The sequence below is a fragment of the Dermacentor albipictus genome, chromosome 4 (assembly GCF_038994185.2).
Source record: "Dermacentor albipictus isolate Rhodes 1998 colony chromosome 4, USDA_Dalb.pri_finalv2, whole genome shotgun sequence".
Lineage (NCBI taxonomy): Eukaryota > Metazoa > Arthropoda > Arachnida > Ixodida > Ixodidae > Dermacentor > Dermacentor albipictus.
Window position 1 is genome coordinate 167,269,616 of NC_091824.1, and position 14,313 is coordinate 167,283,928.

Below are 14,313 nucleotides of genomic sequence, written 5' to 3' on the forward strand. Positions count from 1 at the left end.
ATAAAAAGGTTTTAATACGTTTTTTATTAAGCTCCCTTCAGTTTTTGTTTTTAGTGTTTGCAGAGTACTGTGCTGATAAAGTTTCATATTAGTATAACTAAAGGGAAATCTGGCGCTGTGATCGTTTGACCATCATGGGAATGATGGGAAGTACAGGCTACAGATTGGCATTCTGTTGACTGGCGAACTAATCTACAAATATTTTTTGGCAGTTTTGGTTTTGCTCCAAGCGCAATTGCTATGACCTGCAGTGGGACTGTGCTACGCAAAGCTTTCTGCCTTTGTTCTGTTGCTCGAAGTGGCGATAGTGTGCTCGGCCAGCGGCTGGGATGATGTTTGTGTCACGGTGTGGTGTCGAAGCCCTGTCGAGAAAGCGACGGCATCGTAAATGTTGAAAGAACATGTTTTGACCGTTTGGACCTTGATTTGTTAAGTGTGTTAGGTTGGTTCTGTAGGGTTACGTGCTTTATAAAACTTCATAATAGGAAAAAGAAGGCACTATTGATACAAGAAATAGACAGTTGTACTTCTAGTGGCTTGACGATCAAATTTTATTGAGGGCTTCATTATGCGTTGCTCGTTTATGTTCGGATTGAAATGCCTGTTTTAGGACTTCGAGAACACAAACTTACTTGTGGTAGGAAAGGTTGCTGCTTCCTGGCTGTAGTCTAGTGTCGCGAAATGGGTAAGTGCAAAGCCCCATTAAGTAACGCTTCGGAAGCGGTACGTCAACATAAAATAAAATGAAGCCTACTCGTAGGAGGCCACAAGCGTCCTAGCTAGCCCATGCTATGACGCCAGCATTGCCAACGTGCTCTTGCGCACTAGCACTCACCTCATCCAGGATGGCGCGTAGTTTGAATTATCGTATTGGCGCGTAGTTTGAATGTGTCACCGCAACTGGATATCGAGCAAGTGATGAATAAATAAATAAATAAATAAATAAATATGTTTGCCCCATGTTGGGCACCAACACCTGGTTGTTCGCTTGTGCGGTCATGCGAACGGTGGCGCGTTTGAACAATTGTGTTCATCCATTCCGGCATCCTGCTCCTAGGCCTCGCGAGACGGTCTCACAGAAGCATGGATTGGCGCACGCGTGGAACATCCACGCCGCTTGCAGACCCTGAACCAAAGAGGAAGAGCCTTCTCCCTGTCACGCCCGACCATTGCCTCCTTTACTAGATGCCTGCAGAATGGCTCGAGCTCTCAGAATAATGGGCCTGCCCTCAGTTGTGAAGAAGAGTCGCAAGGTGGCGTTTGCGACCGACACTATTATCACGGGCGACAGGCGCTCCCGATGGCTGGTGACTCAGCTCATGGTGTCTGCTTGGTTGGTACCGCAGTGAAACGATGGTTGGCACAATCCTTTGGGTGCGCTTTTTAAAGGCTGGTTGTTTGGCTCTAAAATAGCTGTCGTCTGTAATGCCTGCAAACATCCGTTGAGCTATGATTAAGGTTAATGGCCTTCGAGGTTGGCGTGCACGCATGATGAAGATTTCGAAAGCCACGTGAGGTAGTTCCCAGTTGTTCCGCCAGCCACATATGGCGCCCGTGACCAAAACTAGTGAAGAGGAGGAAAGGGAAAGTGTCTGGCAGCTGGTCTTTTGCTCATGCAGCTGGCATCTAGTAAAGGAGGCAATGGCCTGACTAACCCTGCTATTAGGTGGCGATAGCAGTGCAACCCCCGCGCTACCTTTCATAATATGCTGCAACCACAGTGACTGCCGCCGGCACTTAGCTGCGGGGAGAAGCTGAATTACAGGAGACGCATGAGCCATGCGGGGAAAACAGCATTGGAGGACTTGTGATAGTTAAGCATCCCCACAACGTGGACGGTTAAAATACCATTCCAGAAACCTTTCAGTGCTTGTTTTGTGCACAGAAAAAACTTCGTTTAAGAGAAAATTGCGTCTGAAAAGTACGGATACCTTTAGTGCAATTCAAATCGCCTGCCCCCAAGTTGGGGAGTGGTGACGTTGCATACGCGAGCTCCACCCTTTAGAACCCTCTGTAGGCAGAACAGTGCCCTACAGATGGCGGTACATTTCTTTTGTGCAAAATACAAACACACAGCCATTGAGAAACCTAGCCAAGATGTTGGATTCACTGCTGCAGCTGCTTTTTCTCAAGTAGCATGGACTGTTTGGGCATCCCACGACATCACGTAGACCTGGAAAGCTCTGCTGCTTGCATTTTGTGGTAGTTTTGTGAGCCAGCAAAACCAGAGTAGCACTTAGCGATAATGAAACTACTGAAGCACGAAGGCACAGGCAGTGCAGAGTCGACTGAAAATTAAAAGTTTCCATCGCCCACATCGTTGTCAAGGGTAACGTCGAGTTGATTTTTTCTAAAAATCGAATAGAACTAGACAAGTAGCATTTTCTTCCATCTTATAATGGAATGCAATTAACTTTATATGATGAAAAGTTGAGTGCCAGCGACAGAAATAAAATGAGGAGTGCCTTCGTCATCGGGCTAGTACTTTGATGTCCCTGGTGAGTCACAAATTGTGTCCTGCGTTTACCACAATTTCTTGATTACTAAAACATTGTTCTCATTAATAGTGAGGTCGTAGGTGTCCTCAAGCATTGATGTATCACTTCAGCTTGTCTTAATATTTGCCTTTAGTGTCCCTTTCATCTTCAGTTCAGTCTTGTTTGTGTGCAGCAGTATAGTATCGTCCTACACTTAAACATCTCAAATCCAGACATACTCACATGCTTATATTTCTCTGTCATTGATGCTTCAGGGACTCTCAGAACTATCATATGATAAGGACACCTGTACACACTTGCAGAACTTGTGCCATGGTGTACATTCTGTCAGTTTGTGTTATCCTTGTAATCTTAGACTGTTCTTTTTCATTTTATATGTATGACCAACTATGTCGAACCACGTTACAGCTCGTAACTATGCACTCATACGAAAGTTTTCCATGTGTGGCTCCCCCTTGAATATTTGAATATTTTAATGGTGATATCACAGTGCAAGTCGATGGCTTTTGTGGTAGGCTGTAAACAATGCCATGAACGTGCTTTTGGTTTCGTATCTGATTGTATGCACAGGCAATTTTCTGACCCATTTTCTCTGAAAAAAGGTACATGTTAGGTTCATGTAAATACGATATTCAATATGATAAAGTGAAATAAAATTGCATCATGTGTTGGTGTTTTGGAGAATTGCATGCATCGCAGGATGAAGTAGCACAGTGGTTAATTTAGGCGTGGGCCACTATTCTGTTTGCTATTGTTGTGGAGTCATTTGATAAGCACAGAATATCAAATGCACTATGGACTGTACGAAGGACATGTCGTGGTTCTTCATACAGTGATAAAGTGTTGTCTGAGAGTGATGATGATTGACATTAAGAAAATAAATTTACATTCTGTGAAGGTAAAGTTTGCTGTTTTCGTCCTTTTCACATTGGCAGCATCCTAGGCAGGTATAATCCTAGGCATGCATAATTCTTTTAAATAATCGGGCACGTGATAAATCTCTTTTTTATTTAGGAGCTATAATGTAATTTCTATGTGTTTTCTACTTTGAACTCTTAATCCAGTGTAGAAAATGCTCGAAAAAAATCCCAAATAAATAAGCTGTGTTTTGATATTTTTTTCTGCCTCTTGTTTAATTCGACCTGCTGGTTAATTGGACCAATTTCGCCAGTCCTGCCAAGATCGAATTGAAGCAAGTTAACTGTATTCGGATCGTGTAGGCTATTCGTCTAGGATCATGCATAGTATATTCTGTTTCACAGCACAAAAGTGTCAGTGAGTGATGAGAAGTCCTGATGAGAAACACCCTGCACCACAACCTCTCGGTGTTGCTATTTGTGCAGACAAGAAGCACAAGCGATCAGCATCCAATGCACCCAGTACTGGAGCAGAGGAAGGCTCCTCAGCAGAGAAGACCTCGGAACACAAACACCGCAAGCACCACAAGCACCACTCCAAAAAGTCCCGCAAGGACAAATCACGCAAACGGGACGCCAGGTGGGTTGTCACTGCCTGCATCTGCGGATTTGTGGTGTGGGTGGATTGCTCTGCATTTGTACAAGGTAGCTTGCAGAGTATGTATCTTCCATCGTGGACTAGTCTGTTTGGTGTAGTTATTCAGCAGAGTTCATGAGGATCCTACACCTTTGAAAACTCTTAAATTTTTTGAAGTGCTTAAACATCCTTGAATATTGCTTTAGGCCAAACTTACGTGCAGTTTTGTTTTGACACCCATAGTGCTAGCTCAGTGGGTATGGCGTTGCGCTGCTGAGCTCGAGGTTGCAGATTAATCACTGCTGCGGCCGCCACATTGTAGTGGGGGTAAAATGCAAAAACATTTGTGCTTTTAGGTTATGTGCTCATTAAAAAACCTGAGTTGGTCAAAATAATGTGGAGTTCCCCACTTCAGCATGCCTCGTGATCAGATTGCAATTGTGACTCGTAATAACCTAGAATTTAATTTTTTTTAGCCCTTGTAGGACGTCTTGCCTTCTATTTATCTGACTGTCCTTTCTAGTTTCTTTTTTAATGTAAAACTTTTATGCTTAAATGTCATAATATGTTGAGCATAATCTTGCTTGTCAGTTGTTACTTCTTTTCTTGATCAGGAATGTCCTTTCTACGTGTAGCTTTATATTGTACTGAACGATTGTTTGTTCAGCATTTGAAAACTGCTTTTTCCTACACTTGTAACATCATGTTGCTACGCTTCTGCTTTTTTGTTATTGCTGTGCTTTTTTGAGCTAAGATTTCTCTCTGTGTGATGGGGTCTCCTTTGTGGCAGCGGGGACAAGCAGGCAGACAAGGTGGACGACGACGCTGAGCAGTCCTTTGTCAAGCCTGAGGAGATACCTGAGGTCCCTGCAAACAACTTTTTGATGCGGCGTGTACCTGATGAGCCGGCACCTAACTACATGTGAGTGCAATAATCTGGTGTTACTGCCAAAACTATCTTGCAGGCCGTGGCTGTCATTTCCCTGTCTTCTCTGCAGCAAATATGACCAATTGAACAAGCCACACAAGGTGATGAGGCACGCCTTGCTTTGTAGCTTGACGACTTCTGAGGCTCATTTAATTTAGGGCAGAGCAGTTAACGAAAGAAAGCCAGGAAAGTCAATCACAAAGTGATAAACGTAAACACTGGTGATCCTCCTGGAAGCAGATCCTTAAAGCAAGTTGCCAGTACAGGTTTCTGGGCTCTAGACTGTGGGAACTCCTTGGACCTCCATCTCCGGTTCACAAAACGATTTGGGTCATTAGGCCATGCAATCGCTGGGGGCACACTATTCCAGCCTTATTTTAGATAGCATACATTCCCCGCGATCGCTGGCACCGGCGTGACGCAGAGCCTGCTGCTTGTACGCGGGGCTCATGTTACGTCGTGTGCCATGCATATGAACAGTGCCCAAAAACCGGGCCCCTGTTGCTCTCTCTTCAGCAGCTCTCGCCTTCAGTATCTGAAGTACACAGGCGCCTTCGCCTGACAGGTTCAGCTTCGATGCTCTTGGTTGTTAGACGTGCGGACCCACTTGGTCCCGTGCCCCTTTGTGCGGTGGGGCTAGCTCAGAAGAGCCTGTGTGGCTGAGTGGATTTCCTGGGAGCTTTCATCCATAGTCTGAGACTGACACCCTAGTGCCGTAGCCCTTGTATTGTACCCGCCTTTTGTACACAACAGAGAATAAACCCTTTTGTATGTACCATGGCTAGAGTCGTTTCTACGCCTCGCCAGTGAGTCAGCGAACCTGCCGCAGTGCCCCTTTGCATGCACTGTGGAGTGGGGACGAGATATGTGTCTCCTTAGAACTTGACTAGCTGGTACCAGGCACGTAGCCCAAACTCCCACAAGACGAGCGGGCTGGGTACTGTGTATAGCCCCCTTCTGCAGTGCCTTGCCATGTATAGTCGTGTGCAATATGAGCTGCAACATCCGTGCCTATGCTTGAAGGTGCTGCAAGATTGCATGGTGGCACTGACATACTAAAAATGGCAGAACTATACACACTTTCAATTATTGGTATTTATGAAACCAATTTTTCATATGTCAGAGCCATCATGCAATCTTAGAGCTCCTTTGACCACGAGCGAGCGCTTGTGTTGCAGCTCATACTGAATGCGACTGTGCATTGATAGGCCACTCTTCACTTTTCAGCTTCTAAGGTTTACCACGCTTCATTCCAAAATTGCTGGGTTTACATGTCATACTCTGCATTGATAAGTGGTCAACTTTGTTTCATTGCTTGCTTTCCTTGAGCTTTGTTTTTTCTTTTTGATCTGCCAGATATTTAGAGGCAATTGCATCTACAGCAGAACCTCGTTCACACTTACTATAAAAAACACAAGAAAACATAGTACAGTCGAACCAACTTATAACGATCCCAGATATTTTAGTCTATCAATTATGACAATTAAATTTCAGTGCACTTCAGATTATCCAATTCTGCCTATTGAAACTGCTTCCATTTATAATGAACATTTTTTAAATTGCCATACTGTTGCAATGAACGCTTTGAATCCAGCCAAGGCAGAAAGAGGGCGCACATGAAGTACCAAAGCATGTAAATGTGACCAAACTGGGTGCATGGGAGCACCCCTCACTCCAATCCAACCGTGACGGGGATATGGCTTTCGAGATGAGCAAACGACTGCCAGGCGCGGATTTCAGAAGCCGTGAAGGAGGTCGCTCACTTTTGAGGCATGCCTCCAGGGAGGAGGCGTACGGTATAAACAGCGTGGCATGGGGCATGCACTGGCATGTGCGCCTTTGCGATATTGCATACCACGACGGTGGCGGCACTCTTGTCGACACCACGTGCATTACACCTATTTATGTCCTTCCACCATGGGAACAATGGCTGCTCAAGCGTTCCTGTCATTAACATCGATACTCACATGACCCGAGTTGGCAAGAACACTGTGCTACGTGCTGCCGCCACACAAAGTTGCAAAGGGTCGGCAGTTACAACACCGTTATCAGGAGTTCACGGTTTACCTACGCTTCGTTTACGCATTGCTGATTGCTGATAACAGTTTGCATTGATGTTCTACCTTTCGGACATTGCATTTTTTTGCCCGTAGTGACATATATAACATAATTTTATGGCTCCTGTAGGGCTGATGCTCATTCATAATGTTAAAAGCACATCTGAGACCTTTGCTGGATGGTGACATGCTGCAGTAGTGTCTGAAGTTTACGCTTCCAGCCCACTAGAACGCTTTGCTCTCTTGTACAGAATGCAGTCGTCTTCCACTGATAGTAAAATATCACAAGCTCTCAAATAAAAAATGGCAGCTGCGCTTGTAGTTTCGAAATGACAAGTGATCAGAACTGGGTAAAATTTTGAAAGAGCTATATGACGCCGTGTTTCGTTCTTTAGATGGACGTTTCTTATGGAAACTTGCGGCTAGATGCCGGAATGCACCAAGAAAAATAATTACCTACACTGAAAATATGGTTTTGAGACAAGGTGCTGCTGAATTTTTACTGCTGATGCCAGCTTCAGTGCAGTTAATGTTTGAGGGTTTCTAAGGGTGAGTCCATATATAACTACTGATTTAATGACCATTTTTTGTGAAACTATCTAGTTCATTATAAACCGGTTGTTGACCGGGGTTGTTGGAGAAATATGGGAGAGGCCTTTGCCCTGCAGTGGGCGTAACCAGGCTGATGATGATGATGATGAAACCGGTTTGACTGTAATGGGGAAAACGTACAATCTGAAGTTGTTAAAATTTGGCAGACTCTACTGAGGGGTAGCTGACATCTACGTAATGCGAAGCTTTGCCTGAACTTTAGCAGCATGAAATGCCAACTTGCACTGCATTGGTGCGGCCCAAGACGCATGTCAATTTCGTGTCAAGCTTATATTTGCACTGCTCGAATTCGGCCTGGGTCAGCAGCTCCTTGGGGTGGGGCATTTTGGTGGGAAGTTTTGATGTGCCCACTTCACAAGAACCGTTTTTGCAGCAGGAGACGCCAGTGCAACGCGCATTCGTAGAGCTGGTAGGGCTTGAGCAACCAGAGACGCACTGTTTTGTTTTTCTAATTCGGAGTGTTTTGAGACAGCAATCGGAAGCACTCTGGAATACAATGCTGCCAGAGCGAAATATGACACTCACTTCTTGCCGCCTGCAGCAGGGAACTGCGGCGTGTTTGGATTATCGCCTGTTAAAAGTGTGCAGTATGTCACACACACTGTGAAACAGATAGGTTAAGATACTTATCATAATATCGTTGGCGGTGATTGCTGTGAATGTAAAGTATGACAATCCGTGAGGAATTTTGTTGGTACCAGAAAAGAAAACTGAGTGCCTGCCGGCGTGACATGGGCATGCGAGCATTGTGGGGAAGCTGCCAATGGCGGGTGCTTCCTGCTGTCAATCATGCGTGCCTTACGCCTATTGCTCACGTGGGATGTAGCAATGGGAAAACGTATCATATGATCACAGTTTAGTGATGTGAATGTTAGTGCCGAAAATAGTGTTTTTCAGAAAATATTAGCTGCTAAAATAGAAGTGTAACAGCATCTGGCAATTTTTTGGGTTCTCACTCGCAAACGTAAGTGCTGGGAAATTGTACAAAACTGAATCGTATCAATGATGTTTTACTGTGCAGACTCGCACACGCAACAGAATCCTAACATGATGTTGAGACATGCACAAAAGTTAGTAGCACAGTTGTAGTGCAAACTGAGTAGAAATGATAAAAAATTTACTTGAACAGAAAAGTGTTTTGGAGCAGAGTTTCCCAGTAATACCTTGTTAATATGCACCTGCTTCAAACGTACTGACAGTTTAGACTTAGTTGATATGTATCCTCGACCCAGTCCTCTTAGAGCCTAATGTATGATTACTGATGAGCGCATCATGAGAAGCCAACAAAGACACCAAGGACAACATATGGGAAATTATTTGTGCTTACTAATTGAATTAAAGAAATGATAAATTATAGGCAATGAAAGTTGATGAAAAAACAACTTGCCGCAGGTGAGGAACGATCCCACATCTTCGCATTATGCGTGCGAGCACATAACATGATCTCTTTTTGTCACATAAAGGTTAATTGCACTGCCTCAACTCGTTATACGGCCAATTTCACGCTGTACTGCAGAAGACCTTACGCCTTTTTGGAAAGAACAGATACCGATTCAGGAATGATTCCCACTTTGGCACGAGTGCAGTGATGCCTATTCTGATAAGCATCAGAAATGCATGAAGGTATGATCGCGGCTTCACCAAACTATATAGCCACCGACGGGCATGCCAGTGTGACTTATTGCGGCCAACCTAATCGCGATAAACATCTTCAACTGTCTGCTCAGCAACGTGTGTGGTGCAGTGAGTACACGTTGTAAGGCCTATTGCATGCTTTTAATAGGTAATAGCCCAAAAGCCCCACCAGCTGTTTTCTGCTGCCTTTTTGAGCAGGACCACATCAAGTACGCATCGTTTCCATAAATGAGAGCAGCTTGTTGTCGGTGCATTGCCTCAACAAGATATGTGCATGGCCAGGAGCTGCATATTTGTACTTGGTGGTTAGTGCATAGTTATGCTACGTTCTCGCCAAGTACTATTAACTAGGTTTCACTGGATTGTGAAGGCAGTGCTTGAACTTGGCAACTTGTAGTACGCAACCCTCCGTGGTTGCTCAGTGGCTATGGTGTTAGGCTGCTGAGCACGAGGTCGCGGGATTGAATCCCGGCCACGGCAGCCGCATTTCGATGGGGGCGAAATGCGAAAACACCTGTGTACTTAGATTTAGGTGCACATTAAGGAACCCCAGGTGGTCAAAATTTCCGGAGTCCTCCACTACGGCGTGCCTCATAATCAGAAAATGGTTTTGGCACGTAAAATCCCATAATTTAATTTTCTAACTTGTAGTACGCAGTGATGTTAAGAATCAAAACAGCGAAACAAATTGTACATCAAAGAGACAGACAGACAAAAGCATGCAAGTCGACCGAGACCGACTCTCTTTCTGGTCCTGTTTGCTGTTTCCGTTCTTATCACCAGCCCAACAGAAAACTCTCCTGGAATATGCAGTGATCGCTACTTGGCAGGCTGGTAAGGCAGCAGAGCAGTAGGTGTTGAGACTTGAAGGGTGTGTGGATTTGTGCCATTGGGTTTGTTTCTTTTGTAAATCAAGTGAGGCAGCTCCTGCGTGATAGAGGTGACAGTGTTGCTGTTGCTGATGCAGCTTGTTTTCATCTTTGCAGGCAGCAAGGCCGTAGAATGGGGAGCTTCTACAGCCGTCGTCCTCAGGTCTCCCGCTCAGGCCGCAAGATCAAAGGCCGTGGCTTCATGGTGAGTTAGTCCATGCTCCGTGTGAAGCAAGGCTGCTTCTGCATTTCTTCCTACTGCTGTGTAACAGCATGAATGTACAGTAGATAGCCTGCCAACCAGTTATGCTGGTAAGAACACTATGACATAGACGCATAAGGTTTGATTCCTGACTCCACTGGTCATATTTTGATGTGGACAGATTGCAAGATTCCTTGTGTGCCAGGCTTTGAGTGCATAATAAAGAATCCTTGGTGATCACAATCAATCTGAGGCCTTCCACTACAGCATCTCTAAAATCCTGTGTGAGGTGTGACACTCAACTTGAAGCTTAGTGTGCAAGGGAAGCTTCGGTTGTAGCCACACTCACTTGGACTGTAATGCAACCCACAGTAAACGTATATTGCAGCGATGGCAGGTTTAGGTGAGTAAGGCATGACAATGTCGTACACTCGAGACATTATTCATTGCTTGGATGATAAGCAAGCTGGCTCTAAGCGGAGTGGCATACTTTTATTTATTATCATACTCTCAAGGCCCAGGGGCATTAAAGAGAGGAGTGGTGATTATTACAAATAAATTAGTTGACAACATTCTTGAAATTTGTGCCGTCAGAAATGGCAGTGATGGAGGCAGGGAGGTTGTTCCAGTCATTCGTCGTTCTTGGTAAAAAGGAATCAAAATAAACGTTGGTGCGACAAGTTGGAACTTCAACCTTAAAACAATGATCTGTGCATGACGATATGTGATTAGTGATGATATGAGATTAGTTCTTCCTTAAATGTTTCATTAGTGTAATAAATCATAGGAAAAAGGCATAGGCAAAAGTATTTATGATGTAACTCTAGGTTAGGCAAACCAAGGGTTAGTTTCATTGATGAGACACTTGCATAATGAGAATAATTAGAAAGAATAAAACGAGCAGCTCAGTTTTGAATGGATTCAACAGTATTCTTTAGCTTTAGGATAGAAGGGTCGAAAATGGAGCATGCATATTCGAGTTTAGGCCTCACTAAGGATTTGTACAGAAGTAACTTAACAGCTGCAGTTGCCGACGAAAAATACGCTGTGAAAACCCAAGCATGCGATTAGCATTACCGTAAATGTAATTTATATGAATGTTCCAGTTAAGATTGTGTGTAGCGTGGATACCAAGATATTTGTATGATGAAACATTTTCTACAGGTATGTTGTTAATATTGTACGTAGGAAGGGTGGTATTTCTGACAGCACGGAGACACGCGCATCGCCTTACATTTATTAGAATTGAGCTTCATTTGTGATCTAGAACACCATAATGTTACTATGCCAATGTGTGATTGAAGAGTATTGCAGTCGCCAGGGTTAGAAATGACATGATAGAGAACACAGTCATCGGTGAATAACTTGATTGATGATTGAATTTGGTCTGGGAGATCGTTAATATAAATTAAAAATAATAATGGTCCTAGAACTGACCCTTGCGGTACACTGGAGGTTACTTGACCAGTGGAAAGCAAACATTCGTTAGCAAAAACAAATTGTGAACGGTTAGACGAAAAACACTTAATCCAAGCAAGCACATTAGGACCAATATTGAGGTTACTTAATTTAGTTAGAAGTAATGCATGTGAAACAGTATTGAAGGCTTTGGCAAAGTCTAAAAAAATGCAGTCAATAATAATGTTAGCATCCATCGCCTGGAATAAATCATTAGGGAATGACAAAAGCTGTGTTTCGCAGGAAAAGCACAGAATCCGAAAATACAGAGATGAACGCATCATTCAACACTTCACAATAGATGCTGCGATCAACAGGTTCGTTGTTGAGATCGCACAGTTCAATGACACTAGATTTTTTCTTGTTGACCACACACCGAAATTTCTGTGGGCTGTCTTTCAAGAAACAAGGCAACGTGTGCTCATAAAATGTTTTTTTCGGCTCAGCTACAACATTCTGCTCAGTGCTATTGTGTAAGCATTCCAACGTTCATCACTATTTTTGCTTGTTGGAAAAGACTTTTCTTTTTGTTCAGTAAATGTTTAAGACGCAAGTTGAACCAAGGTGTGCGAGAATTAGAATAAGTTTTTGCAGGATGTACTAGTTAATTAAGGAGTTGGCTTTTTCTTTGAATATTCACCAGTTTTCTTCAACCGATCGGGAGTGGAAACTTGAAATGTAGCCAATGATGAAAGATTCTAGTTTGTTATTAATGGCAGCAAAATCAGCATTTCTGTAATCACGAATAACTTTGGACAAGGTAACAGACGGGATAGTTAACTGCAAATTACACTGGATTATACAATGGTCGCTAATACCCAGTAAGTAAGTTAGAGGTGAAACAAATTCCAGGGATGTAGTGAGTATTAAATCTAGGATAATAGTCGAGTGTGCTGAACATTGAGTAGGCTTCATAACAAGCAGGCGCAGGTTTAAATCGAGGCAAAGGCTGATGAATTCGGAATATTCAGAACAGCACTCTTGGGTTGAAGGGGGATCAGTATGCCAGTTAATACCAGGAAAGTTAAAGTCCCCGAGGAGTACTAGTAGCGTGAATGGGAACCGTAAAATTAGACTATTTAAGGCATCGTGAAGGTCTGAACAAAATGTGTTAGGTGAAGAAGGGAGCCTGTAAACGACGCAAATGATAAAAATTTTGCGTTTGAAGCCTATGCGCGCGCATGCAAGCTCTAATGGTGATGCAAGCTGAATTGTAGCAGTCATAATCGAATCATGAACACCAATAAGTACACCGCCACCAGACCGCACATCATGGTCATGTTGATAGAAGTGGTAAACACCCTCGCATCCCAAAATTTCAGGGTCTTCAATTTTGCTAGAAGGCCATGTCTATGTTAAGATAACAATATCGGCACTGCACGTGTCGACGACAGAAGATAAAGCATCCCGCTTGATGCATACGCTGCAAATATTTGAATACAAAAGATAAATATATTTTGCCACTGGACCATGACTCTGCTATGTTTGTGGATTGCTAGGGCCATCAGAAGGTATATTTATGACAGAATTTGTTGAATGAAGTTTGTCTATGGGGATTTCGCAGACTCGATCAGTTACCGAACAGTAAACTTAAGTTTTTTTGCAGATTTGTAGTTGGTTAAGGCGTAGCATATATTTCTGTCTGCTAGCCTTTCTGAATTCAATCAACTTTTTATGTGACAAGCGTTTGGCGCAGCAGAAGTCTGCTTACAGAAATGCCAGAACCTTTGAATTTTTTTTGCTCAGTGAAAACCTTTTGCTTATGCTTTGAGGACGAGAATATTACGGTTATAGGCCGGTGTTTATTCACTGCGTAGAAACCCAGCCTGTGGGCGTGGGAAATGGCTTTGTCTATTAAAGTCATCTGTAGTAAACTGGTAAGGCAATTTACCCTTGTAGTTTATCACTTACCCTCCGTAAGTGATAGAAGTTAGCTTACCTCTTGTTGAATATGGTTGGGCAACAAGCTCGTTCATGAGTCGTGGGGGTAAATGTGATTTGAAATCCTTACACAATTTTATCACGATGGTTTCATTAGCAAAGCGCCATTGCTGCATCCATGTATGGTCTAATGCAAATGCTACATCATCTATACTGGCATGTAGCGCTATCGGACACCATCACCTGAAGGCAGTCGTTCTGGAAGCGAGACACCACCTCATTGGAGGCAGGCACAAGCACGGATGCGGCCCCTCCGTGACTACCTTGAGCTACAGGATGGCGAGGAAGAGGTTGGCCGAGAAGAACAGTGAGTGTGCTTTGGCAGAACTTTTGTACTTGCCACTGGCATTGTACAGCTAGCAGACCCACCATGTATGCCCCACAGCTGCAATTTCAACTAAATATAGCCACAGGGACCGGTTGTGCATCTTTGTTAAACTGCTGCAACACAGTTGAACCAATCAATATCTGATGCAAAGAGTGTTTGTTAAGCTGTAGCAGCACCTTTGCTGTTTCTTATGGCATTTTTTGTGGGGATGGGACCATAATACAATCACCGACCAATAATTCGAACAAGACAGGGACTGCCAAAAAGTCTGGATAATTGAGAGTCCAAAAT

At 43.7% G+C, this 14,313-nt stretch overlaps 1 protein-coding gene across 5 annotated transcripts in view; it reads left to right on the forward strand.

Annotated features, from left to right (window-relative positions):
- Positions 1-14,313, forward strand: part of Moca-cyp (nuclear cyclophilin protein Moca-cyp) — a 64,487-nt gene that overhangs the window by 24,424 nt on the left and 25,750 nt on the right. For all 5 annotated transcript variants that reach the window (XM_065442012.2, XM_065442010.2, XM_065442013.2 and 2 more), the window contains exons 9-12: positions 3,842-3,995; positions 4,783-4,914; positions 10,211-10,298; positions 13,859-14,001. In XM_065442012.2, coding sequence (XP_065298084.1) covers positions 3,842-3,995; positions 4,783-4,914; positions 10,211-10,298; positions 13,859-14,001 — 517 coding nt within the window. The remainder of the gene's footprint in view (positions 1-3,841; positions 3,996-4,782; positions 4,915-10,210; positions 10,299-13,858; positions 14,002-14,313) is intronic.